General features: G+C 44.5%; 1 protein-coding gene across 2 annotated transcripts in view; it reads right to left on the bottom strand.

Moving 5' to 3' along the window:
- The window catches only part of PIWIL2 (piwi like RNA-mediated gene silencing 2), a 666930-nt gene that overhangs the window by 366520 nt on the left and 281735 nt on the right, over window positions 1-18675 (bottom strand). For both annotated transcript variants that reach the window (XM_077469839.1, XM_077469840.1), the window contains exon 9: window positions 8945-9025. In XM_077469839.1, the coding sequence (XP_077325965.1) occupies window positions 8945-9025 (81 nt within the window). The remainder of the gene's footprint in view (window positions 1-8944; window positions 9026-18675) is intronic.

Raw genomic sequence — 18675 nt, 5'->3', positions numbered from 1 at the left:
GATGCACAGCGCTCTCAGAGTTAGGACGTTGAGACAGAAGGGCGCCAACTCCAGTCTCAGAAGCATCAACGTCTAGGATAAAAGGCAACGTAGGATCAGAATGTGCCAACACAGGAGCAGAAACAAAGGCAGCCTTGAGAGTCTCAAAGGCCTTAATGGACTCGGGAGACCAACTCTTTGGGTTACTGTCCTTTCTGGTCATATCAGTCAGGGGCTTGACCAGAGACAAGAAGTTACGAATAAACATCCGATAATAGTTGGCAAAGCCCAGGAAACGCTGCATAGGACGTAAGCCAAGGATCGGGGCCACTGTAGGACTGCTGAAAATTTCTCTGGGACCATCGAAAAACCAGCAGTGGAAAGGACTTAGCCCAGGAATTTAACCTGTTCACGATGGAACTCACACTTCTCCAGTTTACAATAGAGATTGTTTTCTCTTACTTTCTTAAGCACACAACAGTAATCTGTGTGGTGGCTCTCCAGGGACTTGGAAAATATGAGGATATCATTGAGGTAAACCACCACATATAACTGAAACAAATCTCGGAGGACATTGTTAATAAATTCCTGGAAAACTGCCAAGGCGTTACAAAGGACAAAAGGCATTACGAGGTACTCATAATGGCCTGTTCTGGTATTAAATGCAGTTCTCCACTCGTCACCCTCCATAATCAGCATGAGATTATATGCCCCTCTCAAATCAAGCCTCATGTTGCTCCCTTGAGTCGGTCAAAACTCTAATCAACGAGATCTGGTAGGCATTCTTAATTGCGAAATGATTGAGAACCCTATAATAAATACAAGGTCTTAATTCACCCCTCTTCTTCTTCACAAAGAAGAAACCAGCACTAGCAGGAGACAAGGATTTTTGGATGAAACCTCGAGAAAGTGCGCCTGCAACATACTCCTCCATGGCCTTATCCTCCAAGACCGACAAAGGGTAGACCCGGACACGAGGGGGTAAGGTACCAGGTTGAAGGTCAATTGCACAATCATAAGGCCGGTGTGGAGGCAAACAACCGCCTTGACCTTTGTTAAAGACCGCTAAAATTGCAGTACTCCTAAGGCTGTGAGGAGAGTGAAGAGGTGCACAGGACCTTGGCTACCTTCTGGAAGCATGTCTCACTGCATTGTGGTGACCAGAAGAGAACCCAGCATGAAACCAATCGAAAGAGGAGTTGTGCCTCTGTAACCAAGGATAACCAATAACCAGCGGAAACCTAGGTGAGGAAATAACTTGGAATTGGATTGTCTCATGGTGAACAGCCCCTACGGCCATGGACAACGGAACCGTCTCATGAGTCACATGGGCAGGCTGTAGAGGTCTCCCAACAAGAGCCTCAATGGCAAGTGGAGTGTCATGCAGCTGCAGCGGAATCGAGTTCTGTGAAACAAATGCAGCATCAATGAACTGGCCTGCAGCCCCAGAGTCGATTAGAGCCTGTATCTCGATGGACGACTCAGCCAAAGAAAGGGTGACAGAAGTCAGGGGCTTATCCTTCTGGATAACTGGGGACGAAACAACGCCACCTGTTCATGACAGGACCTCAAGGTTCAGGCGTTCCCTGGACGGGTAGGACAAGACTTCAAAAACTGACCTGGCCACAGTAAAGGCACAATCTCTCCCTCCTCCTAAAGGATCTCTCATCCGCAGAGAAATGCATGAAGCCCAAGTGCATGGGTTCGTCTTCACTGACCGACTCGCTACCAGGAGACATGGGAGGCGAGGGAGGCATGGGTGGAACCGCAAAGCTCAGAGACAAAACGTACACGAGGCTTCCTCAAGTGCTCCTTAAAAGAAAGTCTGAGTCTGGAGTCAATGAGGATGGCAAACGAGATCAAGCTCTCCAGCTCAGTGAGTATATCTTGGGCTGCCATCTCATCCTTGATGGAATCCGAAAGACCATGAGAAAAAGCAGCCACGAGCGACTCATTGTTCCTCTGCTGCCAGATTACGGAACTGAATGGCATAGTCGGCAACATTTCTCATACTCTGATGGACATGAGGCACTTTTAAAGGAGGCCACAAACTGTAGGTAACTCAAGACAACAGGATTTTGCGTCTCCCATAGGGGGGTTTGCCCAGGCCAAGGCTCTCTCAGAAAGCAGCAATATCACGAAACCTACTTTGCTTCTGTCAGTGGGAAAAGCCTGGAGAAGCATCTCAAAGTAAATATCAACCTGGTTGAGAAACCCTCTGCACTGAACTGGATCACCCCCAAATCGCTGAGGAAGCGGGGCGGAACCAGATATAGCGCTTATAGAGGTAATACTCAGAACGGGTGCCTGCACAGAGACTGGCGCAAGCAGCAGGGACGGCCTGCAATTCAGGTTGTACCAGAGCAGCCACAGTGGAGGATTCCAGCTGAGCCGTGCAACTCAGGAGCGTTTGAAATGCTATGGCAAACTGATCCATGTGGTGATCTTGCTCATCCAATGTGGAATAAATATTACCAACAAGTGGATTGACTGCATCTTCTGAATTCATGGCCTTCGCCTGCTGTCAGAAACCATGAACAGGACCGAGACATTAGTACAGTGAAGAAACACGTTTATTAATAAAAATAAAAAGTAGAGTAAACATAGTCAAAGCATAGCCAAAGTCCAGTAACCAGATCGGGTAGTCAGCCAAGCCAGAGTTCAGCAGCCAGATCGGGTAATCAGCCAAGCCAGATTTCAGTAACCAGATAAGGTAATCAGCCAGGCCATAAGTCAGGGATCCAAGTAGAACAGCAGCAAGCCAGTCTTTAAACAGGAGTGCAGGAGATGGTTTCTTGTGATGTGACCAAGAAGAAGGCAGGAATGAAGTGAGCTGCATATCTTTAAGTAGGCGGGACTGACAAGCAGATCCACAACGGCTGGTAACTGTGGAGAGAGATGAGAGCTGGCAATTAGCTGACAGCTGAGCGGCCAGCTCAGAGAATGAAGGGCTCACCAGCTCTGACAACAGGTAAAACTCTTATTCACAGAGGAAATTACAGCGTCCACAGATGGCATGCGCCATTTTCTTATAAACTTTTCCTCCATAGGGTACAAAATTGCAAACCTCTTAGGAGGAATAAACAGCTTATCCTGGTGATCCCAGTCAGTATACATGAGTTGCTCTAGCAACAGATGCAAGGGAAAAACCTGCAAACTGTGGAGACCGCAGATATCCTAAAGAAAAGGAAACTTCAGTGGCCTCCACAGGTGGCAATTTGAAACTTGATCGGACTATTTCCGTGAGAGACTGGATCAGCAGTCTCTGGGATTGAGAGGCTGAAAATGGTTCTTCAGAACCTGACTCCTCAGAAGTGGAGTCTGTAGCCTGACCTTGCTCCCGCTCACTCCAACTTCTTCCACATCTTCTGCCCGATCCTGTTCCAATATAGGCAGGGGCTCAGGTGAAGAGGATCTATCCTGTTTCCTTCCCCTTGGGAAACTGAAGCAATCATACCTGCTATTTTCCCCTCTAGCCCAGCTAAAGCTGATGCTAAGTTGTCCTATGTAACGTAGGGCGAGGCAGTAGCATTAGCTGTTGCTACCATGCCTGACAATCGTAATGGATGAGACTGGCCAGTTGCCTCAGGTCTTTCAGGAGAGTTAAACACAGCAGATGTAAGGCTAGCATCCACCAAAACAGATGGTACATTCGCACCCCTTCCTGCTCCTCTTCCGGGAAGACATGCCCGAGACCAAAAAAATTGAGGTAAATAAAACCCACCTTTATGCACGTCAACCGCTCTGTAAATACTGCAGCTCTTACAGGACCTGCGGTGCCCTGGTCCATCCAGCCACAGTGACTCACATGTCCAGCTGATGCCATACTGTGTCCCCTCCAGCCTGCTTACAGAAGCCTAGAGCTGGAACAGCTCCTAATATGGCCTCTTCCACCCCTACGGCACATGTCTGGCGTGTATGTTTTACCACGTGCACACTTGTAGCGTCCTGTGCAGCTCTTGCACCCCCTCCCACGTGCACATCCCTTATGCACATTCCTTCGCACCATTCCCACGCACTCGCACCTGCATGCCCCTTCCGACCAAATAAACAGCGTTGGGAAAGGGCCACCGAAGACACAGGCATAAGAACTAGATGCACAGGGGAGGGGGACTCCAAAGAACCACCCACCTCCTGATAGGATTAACTTGGCTGAAAGCTCCACAGAGAAGCACAGCCGTCCGCAACACTACTGTCCCCAGTGGACAGAAAATTATGACACCTGGTTCTAAAAAAGTTAAGACTGATAATACATCTTACGGTTTAGCAAGTGCAAAAAAGCTTTTAAAACGAACACTTACCAGTCCCACTGCAGGATTCTGCTGAAAAGCTAGATTCCAAACTTCCCCCATCACAGCGGGTCTCTGTCTCTAGGACCTCCAAGGACCGGGTCCCCTTGAATATGGGGTCACTCCCTTGGACCTGTAAAACACCCTTCCGGAGCTCCTTTAGGATCTTTTTTCTTACCAAGGGTCCGGATCCCCAAGGTCCAGTGCCCAAAGGGTCAGATTACAGGCAATACCTCGTAATGATCTTGTGTAACGAGGTTCGGGTACCATCCATTTTAGTGCATCACCGTCCGGATGGATCCGATTATATATCCTTCAGGATCTGTTCCAGGATCATCCAGGATCATCTTCTTAGCTAGCTCATAGAGAGCTTCTCCAAACCGTGACCATCACCTTACAAGACACTGGCGGAAAAAACGGAGGTACTTCCTGTGTAGGATGGGTAATGAAGGTGAGTAATTCTTGTCTTTTTTTTGGTTTGACAGTGTCCATTCACCTATAGGTGGTGTATAACCCAGTTAGTTATTATGTCTGCTCTGTGTCCCGTGATGTACGATAAAGAAAATAATGTTTTGTCTCAAAAAAATTATAACATTTTAATTTGGGTATGGTGTTGCATGCCTGTGTAATTGTCAAGTGTCCAGGCTTTAAGTGGTAAAAATGCTGATTGCAGGGAACTTTAATAATGTACTTGACAACCCCAAGACAGCTCTAATCCCTTGGGCATTCTTCACTAGACCTTCACTTCTTGGCAGATTCTGCCATGCTAACGTAACTCTGGAGGTGGAAACATCATACTAGGAGACCTTATTTTATTTATCACCTACATTCTCCACCTCTTCCAAAAGATATGACCTTTGCCAATGTGGCCCTGGGTTACAGAAGCCATGTATTTTGCTGGGGGCATCTCAGATCACACCCCTCTTCAAATTACCCTGCAACTTTCTGATGTTAAACGTCCTAGGGCTTGGCGACTTAACCCTGGCTGGATGGCAGAGCTAACAGTTGAGCAGGTTGTGTCGGAGCACTTTGCTGCATACTGGCCGGTAAAGTGCACTCCTTCACCCCCAAATTGAATGGGAGTCCTTTAAGGTAGTCACAAGGGAGATTATATTTCAGCTATTAAGACTGTTCACGTGTTAATCAAAACTGCACTACAGCCCTGGCCAAAAGTTTTGAGAATGACACAAAAATATATTTTCACAAAGTCTACTGCCTCAGGTTTTAGGATGTCAATTTGCATATACTCCAGATTGTTATGTATCGTGATCATTTCAGCCCTGCCACAAAAGGACCAGCTGACATGTTAGTGTTGTTACGAAGAAAAGGTTGGAAATTATTCTATAAAGCCAATTGAGTTAGAACAACATACTGCAAGATTTAAAAGGAGGGTGGTGCTTGAAATCATAGTCCTTCCTCTGTTAAAGGAAACACATGCAGTAATCATTGCTTTGCACAAAAAGGATTCATAGGCAAGGATATTGTAGCTACTGAGATTGCACCTATATCAACCATTTATTGGATCAAGAACTTCATAGAGATAGGTTCAATTGTTGTGAAAAAGGCTTCAGGGAGCCCGAGAAAGTCCAGCAACCAGGACCGTCAGTTGATTCAGCTGCGGGATCAGGCCACCACCAGTGCAGAGCTTGCTCAGGAATTGCAGCAGGCAGGTGTGAGTGCATTTGCATGCACAGTAAGGAAAAGACTTTTGGAGGATGGCCTGGTGTTAGAAAGGGCAGCAAAGCAGCCACTTCTCTTGAGGAAAGACATCAGGGACAGACTGATATTCTGCAAAAGGTACAGGGATTGAACTGCTGAGGACTGGGGTAGACAAATTTTCTCTGATGAATCCCCTTTCCGATTGTTTGGGACAAAGGTGAGCGCTACCATCAGTCCTGTGACATGCCAACAGTAAAGCATTGTCAGAGAACTCGTACAGCAGGTGCTCATTCCCGTGCAGTAAGTGCTCATTCCCATTCAGCAGCTGCTAACGCCCATTCAGCAAGTGCTAATTCTAAAGTGCATGTGTAGAGTCACAAACCAAGACGAGCAAGGACTGGAATGTGCATGCACACTGGCGTATATGTGCAAGCACATGTGCATACATGTTAGCGCGCCCACTCATTCGTAGATTCTGGCACCCAGCAGCCTATATAAATTTAGAGTGCCTGGCTTCAGTGCTAGGTTGTCTTCAGCTTTGGTTCCTGTGCTCCAGATTCTTATCCATGTCTGCTGACCTTGGTTCCTGACCCGGCTACATCGGACAACTCTCTTGGATCACCCTTGCCTGCTATATCTACTTCTTGCTTATGTTACTGACCCCGGCTTGGATTTATGACTAGGGATCCACCTCCTGATTTGGTACCCCACCACCAGAACGTTACTGACTTTTGTCTGTTCTCCATCTTGCAACTGACCCCGATTCTGCCCCTGTCTGCCTAGCTCCTGCTGAACAAGGCTTGTGACCAGACTCCACACGACCACTGGGAGGGCTCCTGTATCTTCAAGTTACAGCTCACTCCCTACAGATGCCAGGCACCTGCACCCTTCCACTGCCCCAGCAGTCCCGGTCTCCACTACCAGGGTTGCTTGGACAAAAATTGTGCAAGAGGCCACCCTCATCATCTCGGGCTCCACAGTCAGGTAGGTACATGACAAGCATCCTGAGACCATTCATGTGTGGGGTTGCTTCTAGGCCAAGGGAGTGGGGGCTCACTCACAATTTTTCCTAAGAACACAGCCATGAATAAAGAATGGTACAAAACATCCTCCAAGAGCAACTTCTCCAAACCATCCAAGAACAGTTTGGTGACTAACAATGCCTTTTCCAGCATTAAGGAGCACCTTGCCATAAGGTAAAAGTGATAACCAGGTAGCTTGGGGAACAAAATATCAAAATTGTGGTCAGGAAATTCCCCAGACCTTAATACTATTGAGAACGTGTGGTCTCAAGAGGTGGATGAACAAAAACAAAAAACCAACAAATTCTAACAAACTCCAAACATACCTTCTAAACGTACCTCGAAAAAGGACGTATAGGAGGCCTTCTAATTAGTCAGTGTCGGAGGTGGTGGCCATCAGCGGGGAAGGAATTAGGGTGGGCTTTGAAAATAAGTTTGTCAGAGCCCAGGAATCAAGTGGTATCCATTTTAGCCACCTTGCATGCACTCCTGTCTCTTCATATAGCTTGAGATTGTATAACACTATGAGGCCCCTTCAACTTATTATATACAGACTTCACTTTCTGCTTATTGGTACCATAGAAATCTACCTGCCCACTTTCTGCTTATTGGTACCATAGAAATCTACCTGCCCACACTTATTAACCACAGACTCTTGAGATGACTAACATTTTATTTTGGCAGTTGCTGTATAAAATATCCAAAATATAGGGAGAATCCGGTAATCTCAATATAAGAAAACAGGAGCAAATCAATAAAGAAGCAAACGTGTAAGATATGAAATCTCAAAAACATTTCTTCCAGGCAAATAAACCAAAAACAAGTACTTACTGGAAACATACTTTCCCTATTGATGTCTAAAACCTTTCACATCACGTTTAACCACTTGAGACCTGCGCTATAGCCGAATGACGGCTACAGCGCGGATCTCCTTTTCCGGGACTACGTCTATTGACGTAGTCCCGTGCACGAGCGGCCTGCGCGCCCCTAGGGGCGCGCGCGGCGCGCTCTAGGATCGGCGAGTCTACGAGACTCGCCTGATCACCGATCCGTGCAAGGGTTCGATCCCGACCCCTTATCACGTGATCAGCTGTCAGCCAATGACAGCTGATCATGTGATATAACGGAGCCGGTAATCGGCTATTATTCCTCCTCGCGCTGATAGCGCGAGGAGAAGAGAAAAGGCCGATCACCAGCGGCCGTGATCAGGACATCAGTCCCGATCATGGCCAGCCCTGCCAGTGCCCACCTGCCCCCTGCTTTGCCTGCCTAAATAAACAATGTGCCCCCCCTGTCAGTGCCACCCAGCAGTGCCCACAGTACCACCAAGCAGTGCCCACAGTGCCATCCAGCAGTGCCACCCAGCAGTGCCCACAGTCTGCCTAAACAAAGGTGCTGCACCACAGTGCCACATATCCGTGCCCAGCAGTGCCGCCCAGCAGTGCCGCCCATCAGTGCCCCCTATCAGTGCCCAGCAGTGCCACCTATCAGTGGTACCTATCAGTGCCCCTTAGTGCCACCCATCCGTGCCATCTTATCTGTGCCCGTCTTTGCCCATCAGTGCCCACCAGTGCAGCCCATCAGTGCCCACCAGTGCAGACCATCAGTGCCCACCAGTGCAGCCTATCAGTGCCCACCAGTGCAGCCTATCAGTGCCGCCTCATCAGCGCACTTCAATGAAGGAGAAAAATTACCTGTTTGCAAAATTTTATAACAAACTATTAAACATGTTTTTTTTTTTTTTTTGCATCTTTTTTTGTTTGTTTAGCAAAAAATAAAACTCCCAGCTGTGATTAAATACCACCAAAAGAAAGCTCTATTTGTGGGGAAAAAAATGATAAAAATTTCATTTGGGTACAGTGTTGTATGCCCGCGCAACTGTCATTCAAAGTGCATCAGCGCTGAAAGCTGAAAATTGGTCTGGGACTGAGGGGGGTTTAAGTGCCCAGTAAGCAAGTGGTTAAAAGTGGCCATTCTTCAGAAAGGTAAACTCACCTGTATTGTTGCAACACTGTGGCACTTGAAGGGTCAAAGAAATTTCTCCCAACCAGCTTCATTTCCAAAATTTTCATCACTCTAGAAATGAGCACAAAAAGCAGAAACCTTCCTCAGTGTTGAAAAACTTTGGGTTAGGCTGGACAGACAGAAAAACAATGTTATAACAATTCAATTAATGCTAAGAAACGCACATTAACGGTTTCATGGACAGGGTAAAAAAAAAAAAAAAAAAAACTTAACGCCCAAGCCCAATTTTGCAACTCTGGCACGTGTTTGTATAACTGTACATTACATCACAACTACTTAAGTGTATCCAGATGGATTATGCTTTTTTTAGGACAGATTAGGCTTTCATTTGGTGAGAAATGTTAATGCATATCTCTTGATTTCTTTATTAAGAAAAGCTGTCGAAAAATAGTAAAAAAAAAAAAAATATATTTTTACGCTATTATGTTTCACTACCAAAGAAAACTGCAAAATAAATTTTCCTACTCCCGATGATTGTGGCGATACCACATACTTGGAAAAAAATGTAGGCAGGTGCAAAGAAATGCTGAAAGCAAGATGCTTTCAAAAATTTCTTTTTTTTTTCTTTTTCACAATTTGTAAAATATAAAGTGAAAGAACAAAAACAAAAATCAAATCAATATTTGGTGTGACTACCCATTGCCTTCAAACCAGCATGAAGTCAAACTTTCACACTTTGTATACTTACAAAGTCAGCTATTTTGTAGGAGTACAGTCAAGTTTATGAATAACCAATTCTATCAAGCAGGCAATGATCAATTTCATAGGTTGAAATAGTCATTAACAAACAGAAAAAGCAGAAATGGGAGGCTTAAAACTATGTGAGGAATAGTCAAACTCTGCTACTAAGGTGAGGCTGGGTCAGACAGTTTTAGGTCACAGATCATACACCATAGCAAGACTAAGCACAGTAACAAATTACATAATAGTTTTGTACTGCATCAGCAAGGTTTCTTCTAGGCAAAAATTAAGTAAAGGTATCTCTGCACCAACCAATTAGATAGGGGAGGGAGAATATTGCTGCATGCACTGAAAGGGGTTATTCAAACCCAAAAAATTGAATAATTGAATAGAATAGTGCTGTGCTATATAAGGAGGGGGAGGGGAACCAGGGAAGGAGAGGCGGTGGGGTTGAAGAGGGAAGGGTGTAGAAGTGAGAAATTGAGGCTATTTCATGCAAAGTAGAAATAAAAAGTGTGTAAATTAAATAACGTGAATGTGATATTGCAGCATCCAAATCACAATCTATCTACAAAGACTCCTGGTGCAGGGATGCTCAAATAAATGCAATAAAAAATATATAAATATTCATGCAAAATATCCAATGAAGGTAAAAAAAAACATCCAGTAAAAAAAATTCATAAACTGCTCAACAGAAATGTCCGTATAAAGTGCAAAGTTGTATTGATCCAAAAATAACATATATAAAGTGCAAGTGCCAGTAATTATGATACCGAATGTCCGTGCAAACAATGTGCAAACTTCGCAATAATTGCAATACTGAAAATGTCCATGCAAACAATGTAAAAAACTGTGCAGACTTCAAATGACCAAAGATAAACCAAATAAAGTGCTGAGGCTCCTAGGTAGTGCAATAATTTTTTCTTTTTCTCCGTTAGTTAGGTAGATGGGTGTCCCCTTACCTTTCTGCTGTAAGGTTACAGCATAAAAACAGGTTTTAGAACCCTTGCATGTCCCCAGGAGGGGCGTCCCCAAATCGGTCTTACTGATATCTGGTCATCTTTAAGTTCACATGGAGCGAATATGCGATCTCTCTTTTATCATCACTGGGGTGAGTGGACCTCAAACAGGGCAAAAGGGATGCACGATAGTGTAGTATTCTTTAAAATTTTATTGTTACAGCATAGTAATAAAAGGTACTCACAGTTGAAAAATGATAACTGAGCAAAACAGACGAGCAGCGAGCTTGTGTACGTCACTTCCGGTATCTCTTTTTCATACGCGTGTTCGTCACAGTCACGTGACTTCCCTGATGAAGTCACGTGACTGATGAACCCGCGTCGGAAAACGAGATGCCAGAAGTGACATACACAAGCTCGCTGCTCGTCTTTGATTTGCTCAGTTATAATTTTTCTACTATGTTGTAACTATAACGTTTTAAATAATGCTATACTATCGAGCATCCCTCTTGCCCTGTTTATGAGGTCCACTCAACCCAGTGATAAGTCCCGAAACGCAAAAACAGGTTTTTTATAACAGCTTACTTTTAAAATCCTTTTCTTTGATGTACATCAGGGGACACAGAGCCATAGTAATTACTATGTGGGTTATAGGGCCACTGATAGGTGATGGACACTGGCACGTCCTAAGGCAAGAAGTGTACTCCCTATATAACTACTGGGAGTCCTCAATTTTGTAGCCAAGCAATACAAGTGTATACCAAGAAGGGAGGGACCTCTGTGTCCCCTGATATACATCAAAGAAAAGGATTTTACAGGTAAGCTGTTATAAAAATCCTGTTTTTTTTTTTCTTACATCAGGGGACACAGAGCCATAGTACTTAGTATGTGGGATGTCCCATAGCAATGGCAACTAAAGGCAGGGAGACAAAAAAGTAGGGCAAAAGGGAGGCCAGAGGACTCCTACTGCAGCCTACTGTATACTGCGCCCAAAGGCAATATCATCATGACCTTTAATATTGATTTGATAAAATCTGATAAACGTATGAACCGAAGACCAAGTCGCAGTCTTACAGATCTGTGCCATAGAGGCCTGATGATGCAAAGAGGCACGAATTGCCCTGGATGAGTGTGCTCCAAAATGAGAAGGAAGAATTCTCTTCTTTAAGCTGAAGCTTGAAAAATCACTTGACAAATCCACTTGGAAAATAGTGAATTTTGACGCTGCCTGTCCACATTTTGTAGCCTCTGGCAGTACCAAACAGAACATGTGTTTTGCGAACCTGAGCGGTCGCCTTAAAGATAGACTGATCGCTCTTACTACATCAAGGGAACGTAGTGCCTTTTCTTCCCTAAATTGAGGCTCTGGGGAGAAAGAAGGAAGAATAATACATCTTAGTTTAAATGAAAACCTGTTACCACTTTTGGTAGGAATTCAGGATGAGGACATAAAACCACCTCATCCTTATGCATGATCAAATATGGCTCTTTACAAGACAGAGCCGCTAGTTCCGATACTCTTCTAGCAGAAGAAATGGCAACCAGAAAGATTATCTTTCTTGTCAAAAGAACCAAGGGAACTTCTCGTAAAGGCTCAAACGGCTGATCCAGCAAAGCCAATAAGGCCAAATTTAAATCCCAAGGATTTAGAGATGCCTCGATAGGGGGATTAATCCGTGTTAACCCCTGAATAAGCTACGCACCAAGATTGGGAATTAAGAGGCCATTGAAAAAACACTGACAAGGCAGAGATCTGGTCCTTGATAGAAGTCAAGGCCAGCTTCATTTCAGATCCCATTTGCAGAAAATCAGGGATCCTGCCTATGACATACTTCCTGGGGTGCCAACCCCTGGATCCACACCAAGAAACATATGCCTTCCAGACTCTATAGTAAATGATTCTGGAAGCCGGATTCCTGGCATTAATCAAAGTAGACACTACCGAAGGAGATCACCCATGATCCTTTATAAAGTGGGATTCAACAGTCAAACCTGTTAAAGTTTTCGTCTGTAAGGTAGGATGGAATACCGGACCTTGTGCGAGAAGGTCTGGCTATAATGGCAGAGTCCGAAGGACTCCTACTGCAATCTTTATGATCTTGACTAATCAAGATCTTTTGGAACCCGCTAGGGCAGCCAGAATGACCTCCTTTCGTTCCTGCTTGATCCTGCGGAGAAGACGCGGAAGTAGCAGAACTGGAGGAAACGCATAGATCAGTAAAAAAACTGATCCCATGGGAAGACTAATGCGTCTGTTCCACCTGCTAGCGGATCCCTTGTTCTCTACACAAAGTTATCGACTTTGTTGTTGAATCTGGACGTGAATAGGTGCATTTCTGGAATACCCCATTTCTGACATATCACTAGGAAGATGTCAGGGTTAAAGAGACCATTCTCCCAGAAATAATTATTGGCGACTCAAGTAGTCCGCCTGCCAATTCTTTATTCCTGGAATGAAAATTGCCAATAGGCAAGGAATGTTGTGTTCTGCCTAAGGTAGAACACTAGTCACCTCTTTTTGTGCTGCACGACTTCTCGTGCCCCCCCCCCCCCCCCCCCCCGGTGATTGATGTAAGCCACAGCCATGGCCTTGTCAGACTACGGGACTGTCCTGTCAGGATTCAGTCTGACCGTCCAAGATTCTAGGGACAGACGTACTCCCGGAATCTTCCAAAATGTTGATAGGCAAGGTCCTCTAACCTGGACCATCTCCCCTGGACAGGATCTTCTTCCAGGGCTGCTCCCCAGCCTAGAAGGCTGGCATCTGTTATCACTTTCCAGGACACAGGAAGACATTTTTTCCCTTTTGCTAGATAACCACCACCAATTTATGCTCTGACTTACGTCGGGAGTCAAGGGTATTTGGAAAAAACCCAAGGCCTGAATCTTTTTATTCCAGACCGACAGGATGGTATTTTGAAGCAGTCTTGAGTGAAAACTGTGCGTAAGGGACGGCCTCGAAGAAGGCCACCATTTCCCCTAACAATTTCATGCACAGCCGAATGGAAGGATTTTTCTTTGTTTTGATAAGTTCAATTAGTCCTACAATGGAACTGAATCTTGTCTAGGGGTAAGAATACATTCTTCTGTCGGTATCTATAACCAGCCCCAAGTACTGTAATCTCCTTGATGGTTTTAAAGGAGGATTTTTCTAGGTTGAATATCCAAGCCAGAGTTTACAGGTAGTTTACAGCTGTGATCAGCCTCTAGTTTAGACCTGAGACTGAATGATCTATTAACCACTTAAGGACCGCCGCATGCCAATGTACGTCATCAGAATGGCACGTACATGTACGTGCTTGCCTTCCAGCGGGTGGGGGGTCCGATCGGACCCCCTCCTGCTGGATGCAGCGGTCTGTTTCGCTTCAGGAGCGATCCGGGATGAGGGGATGGTCGTTGGTTTCTGGCCACCCCCTCTCGATCGCTCCTGGCGAGTGAGAAGCTACCTCCCGCTGTGAATAGTAAACACAGGCAGGGAGGAAGTGATGTCATTCTCCTCGGGGCGGTCTTTTTGACCGCACTATGAGGAGAACACTGAAAGTAAGTGCACCAAACACTACACTAACATGTAGGCACACAAACCCCCCCCCCCCGATCACCCCCCGCCCCCACTCCCCGTCACAGTGTCACTGATTGCAGTAATCATTTATTTATTGATCACTGCATTCAGTGTCAGTTGTGACAGTAAAAAGTGTCAGGGCAGTTAGTGTTAGGGCCAGGGTAGCCCCCTACCACCCCCCAATAGAGGTTTAACCCCCTGATTGCCCCTAGTTAACACTTTCAACCCCTTTTGCCAGTGTCACTAAGCAATCGTTTTCTGATAGCTGCATTAGTGTCACTGGTGCCGCTAGGTAGCTAGTTATTTTTTTAGGTTCACCGCCAGGTTTTTATAGCGCTAGGTGCCCCCATATACTACCCAATAATGGTTTTAACCCCCTGATTGCCCCTAGTTAACCCTTTCACCAACGATCACAGTATAAGTGTCACTGGTGACGCTGGTTAGCCAGTTAGTTATTTAGGTTCCCCTTTCAACCCCTTTTGCCAGTGTCACTAAGCAATTGTTTTCTGATAGCTGCATTCGTTTCACTGGTGCCGCTAGGTAGCTAGTTATTTTTTTAGGTTCACCGCCAGGTTTTTATAGCGCTAGGTGCCCCCATATACTACCCAATAATGGTTTTAACCCCCTGATTGCCCCTAGTTAACCCTTTCACCAACGATCACAGTATAAGTGTCACTGGTGACGCTGGTTAGCCAGATAGTTATTTAGGTTCCCCGTCAGGTTTTTATATAGCGCCAGGGACCCCCATATACTACCTAATAAAAATGTGAACCCCCTGATTGTCCCTAGTTAACCCTTTCACCAGTGATCACCGTATAAGTGTTACGGGTGACTCTGGTTAGTTTGCTTTTTATAGCATCAGGGCACCCACCATTTATTACCCAATAAAGGTTTAACCCCCTGATCACCCGGCGGGTGATCTCAATTAGGTTTTAGGGTCAGGGTCTGCGTCGCCCCAGGCAACGCTAGGTTAGTGCCAGTACCGCCAACACCCACGCGCAAAGCATAAACCTCCCGTAGTGGTATAGAATCTGAACAGATCAATATCTGATCAGATCTATACTAGCGTCCCCAGCAGTTTAGGGTTCCAAAAAACGCATTGTTAGCAGGATCAGCCCAAATACCTGCTAGCACCTGCATTTTGCCCCTCCGTCCAGCCCACCCAAGTGCAGTATCGATCGATCAGTGTCACTTACAAAACACTAAACACATAACTGCAGCGATCGCAGAGTCAGGCATGATCCCTGCGATCGCTAACAGTTTTTTTTGGAAGCGTTTGATATTTAAATCCGGAAGGCAGTGCTTTGTTTTCAGGGTCCCGTACGTGGCTAGGCTCCCAAATAGTCCCCCACATGTGGTATCCCCGGGAGAAGCAGCAGAATTTATTTTGGGGTGTAATTTGACTTATGCCCATAGCATGTGTGAGCAATATATCATTTAGTGACAACTTTGTGCAAAAAAAAAAAAAAATTGTAATATTCCTGCAACTTGTGGCAAAATATAAAATATTTCATGGCCTCAACATGCCTCTCAGTAAATAGCTTGGGTTGTCTACTTTCTAAAATGGGGTCATTTGGGGGGGTTTTGTGCTATTTTGGCATTTTATGGCCTTCGAAACTGTGATAGGTAGTGAGGCGTGAAATCAAAAAATTTGCACCCTTAGAAATCCTGAAGGCAGTGATTGGTTTTCGGGGTGCCGTACGCGGCTAGACTCCCAAAAAGTCCCACATGTGGTATCCCCGTACTCAGGAGAAGCAGCAGAATATATTTTGGGGTGCAATTCCACATATAACTATGGCATGTGTGAGCAATATATCATTTAGTGACAACTTTTTGTAAACTTTTTTTTTGTGTCATTATTGAATCACTTGGGACAAAAAACAAATATTCAATGGGCTCAACATGCCCCTCAGCAAATTCCTTGGGGTGTCTACTTTCCAAAATGGGGTCATTTGGGGGGGTTTGTACTGCCCTGCCATTTTAGCACCTCAAGAAATGAGATAGGCAGTCATAAATGAAAAGCGGTGTAAATTCCAGAAAATGTACTCTAGTTTGTAGACGCTATAACTTTTGCGCAAACCAAAAAATATACGCTTAATGACTTTTTTTTTTTACTAGACATGTGGCTGAATAAATTTTGGCCTAAATGTATGACTAAAATTGAGTTTATTCGATTTTTCTTATAACAAAAAGTAGAAAATATCTTTTTTTTCTCCAAATTTTCTGTCTTTTTCCATTTATATCGCAAAAAATAAAAATCGCAGAAGCAATCAAATACCATCAAAAGAAAGTTCTATTTGTGGGAAGAAAAGGATGCAATTTTTTTTTGAGTACAACATTGCATGACCGCGCAATTACCAGTTAAAGCAGTGCGAAATTGTAAAAAGACCTCTGGTCCTTAGGCTGAAAATTGGTCTGGGGCTGAAGTGGTTAAAGGTAGATTGTTTAAATAGGCTAGGACTGTTATCCCTTGAGCCCTTAAACTGGCTAAAGGAGGTGCCAGAATCTTTCAGAACACCCGTGGTGCTGTTGCTAAACCGAATGGCAGGGCCACAACTGAAAATTATGATTTTATATTTCAAAGCGCGGAAATTTCTGGTGAGCGGGAAATATTGGCACGTGGAGATATCTTTGCTATCGAATGGAAGCCAAAAACTCCCCTCCTGCAGAATGGACACAACCGATCGGATTGTGCAAAAGGATCGGATATTTAAGTGCCGATTCAGATCATTGATATCTAGAATGGGTCTTACCTCACCGTTTGGTTCGGGAACCATGAAAGGTTGAATCAAACCCTGTGCCCTGTTCCGCCAAGGGAACCTCTGATATCACCGACTGGGATAATGGATGATCCAACAGTAACCTCCCTTAACCACTTTCAGACCGGACCATTTTGCTGGTAAATGACCAGAGGTCTTTTTACACTTTGGCACTGCGCTGCTTTAACTGGTAATTGCGCGGTCATGCAATGTTGTACCCAAACAAAATTTGCGTCCTTTTCTTCCCACAAATAGAGCTTTCTTTTGATGGTATTTGATTGCCTCTGCGACTTTTATTTTTTGCGATATAAACGTAAAAAGACCGCAAATTTTGAAAAAAATGATATTTTCTACTTTTTGTTATTAGAAAAATCCAATAAACTCAATTTTAGTCATACATTTAGGCCAAAATGTATTCAGCCACATGTCTTTGGTAAAAAAAAAGTCAATAATTGTATATTTATTGGTTTGCGCAAAAGTTGTCACATCTACAAACTAAGGTACGTTTTCTGGAATTTACGCAGCTTTTAGTTTACGACTGCCTATCTCATTTCTTGAGGTGCTAAAATGGCAGGGCAGTACAAAACCCCCCCAAATGACCCCATTTTGGAAAGTAGACCCCCTAAGGAAATTGATAAGAGGCATGTTGAGCCCATTGAATATTTTATTTTTTTGCCTCAAGCGATTGAATGACAAAAAAAAAATTTTTTTTTTTTTTTTTTACACTAAGTTGTCACTAAATGATATATTGCTCACACATGCTATGGGCGTATGTGAAATGACACCCCAAAATAAATTCTGCTGCTTCTCCTGAGTATGGGGATACCACATATGTGGGACTTTTTGGGAGCCTAGCCGCGTACGGGGCCCCGAAAACCAAGCACCGCCTTCAGGCTTTCTAAGGGCGTAAATTTTTGAGTTCACTTCTCACTACCTATTACAGTTTTGAAGGCCATAAAATGCCAAGATGGCACAAAACCCCCACAAATGACCCCATTTTAGAAAGTAGACACCCCAAGCTATTTGCTGAGAGGCATGTTGAGTTCATGGAATATTTTATATTTTGCCACAAGTTGCGGGAAAATTACAAACTTTTTTTTTTTTTTTTTTTTTTAACAAAGTTGTCACTAAATGATATATTGCTCATGCATGCCATGGGCATATGTGAAATGACACCCCAAAATAAATTCTGCTGCTTCTCCTGAGTACGGGGATACCACATATGTGGGACTTTTTGGGAGCCTAGCCGCGTACGGGGCCCCGAAAACCAAGCACCGCCTTCAGGCTTTCTAAGGGCGTAATTTTTTTATTTCACTCCTCACTACCTATTACAGTTTTGAAGGCCATAAAATGCCAAGATGGCACAAAACCCCCACAAATGACCCCATTTTAGAAAGTAGACACCCCAAGCTATTTGCTGAGAGGCATGTTGAGTCCATGGAATATTTTATATTTTGCCACAAGTTGCGGGAAAATTACAAACTTTTTTTTTTTTCACAAAGTTGTCACTAAATGATATATTGCTCACGCATGCCATGGGCATATGTGAAATGACACCCCAAAATAAATTCTGCTGCTTCTCCTGAGTATGGGGATACCACATATGTGGGACTTTTTGGGAGCCTAGCCGCGTACTGGGCCCCGAAAACCAAGCACCGCCTTCAGGCTTTCTAAGGGCGTTACAGTTTTGAAGGCCATAAAATGCCAAGATGGCACAAACCCCCCCCAAATGACCCCATTTTG

This window comes from Lithobates pipiens, unplaced genomic scaffold (genome assembly GCF_037356315.1).
Source record: "Lithobates pipiens isolate NorthernLeopardFrog02 unplaced genomic scaffold, aLitPip1_a1.2 Scaffold_8, whole genome shotgun sequence".
Classification (NCBI taxonomy): domain Eukaryota; kingdom Metazoa; phylum Chordata; class Amphibia; order Anura; family Ranidae; genus Lithobates; species Lithobates pipiens.
The sequence above is the reverse complement of the archived record's forward strand: the minus strand, read 5'-3'. Positions and strand labels throughout refer to the sequence as shown.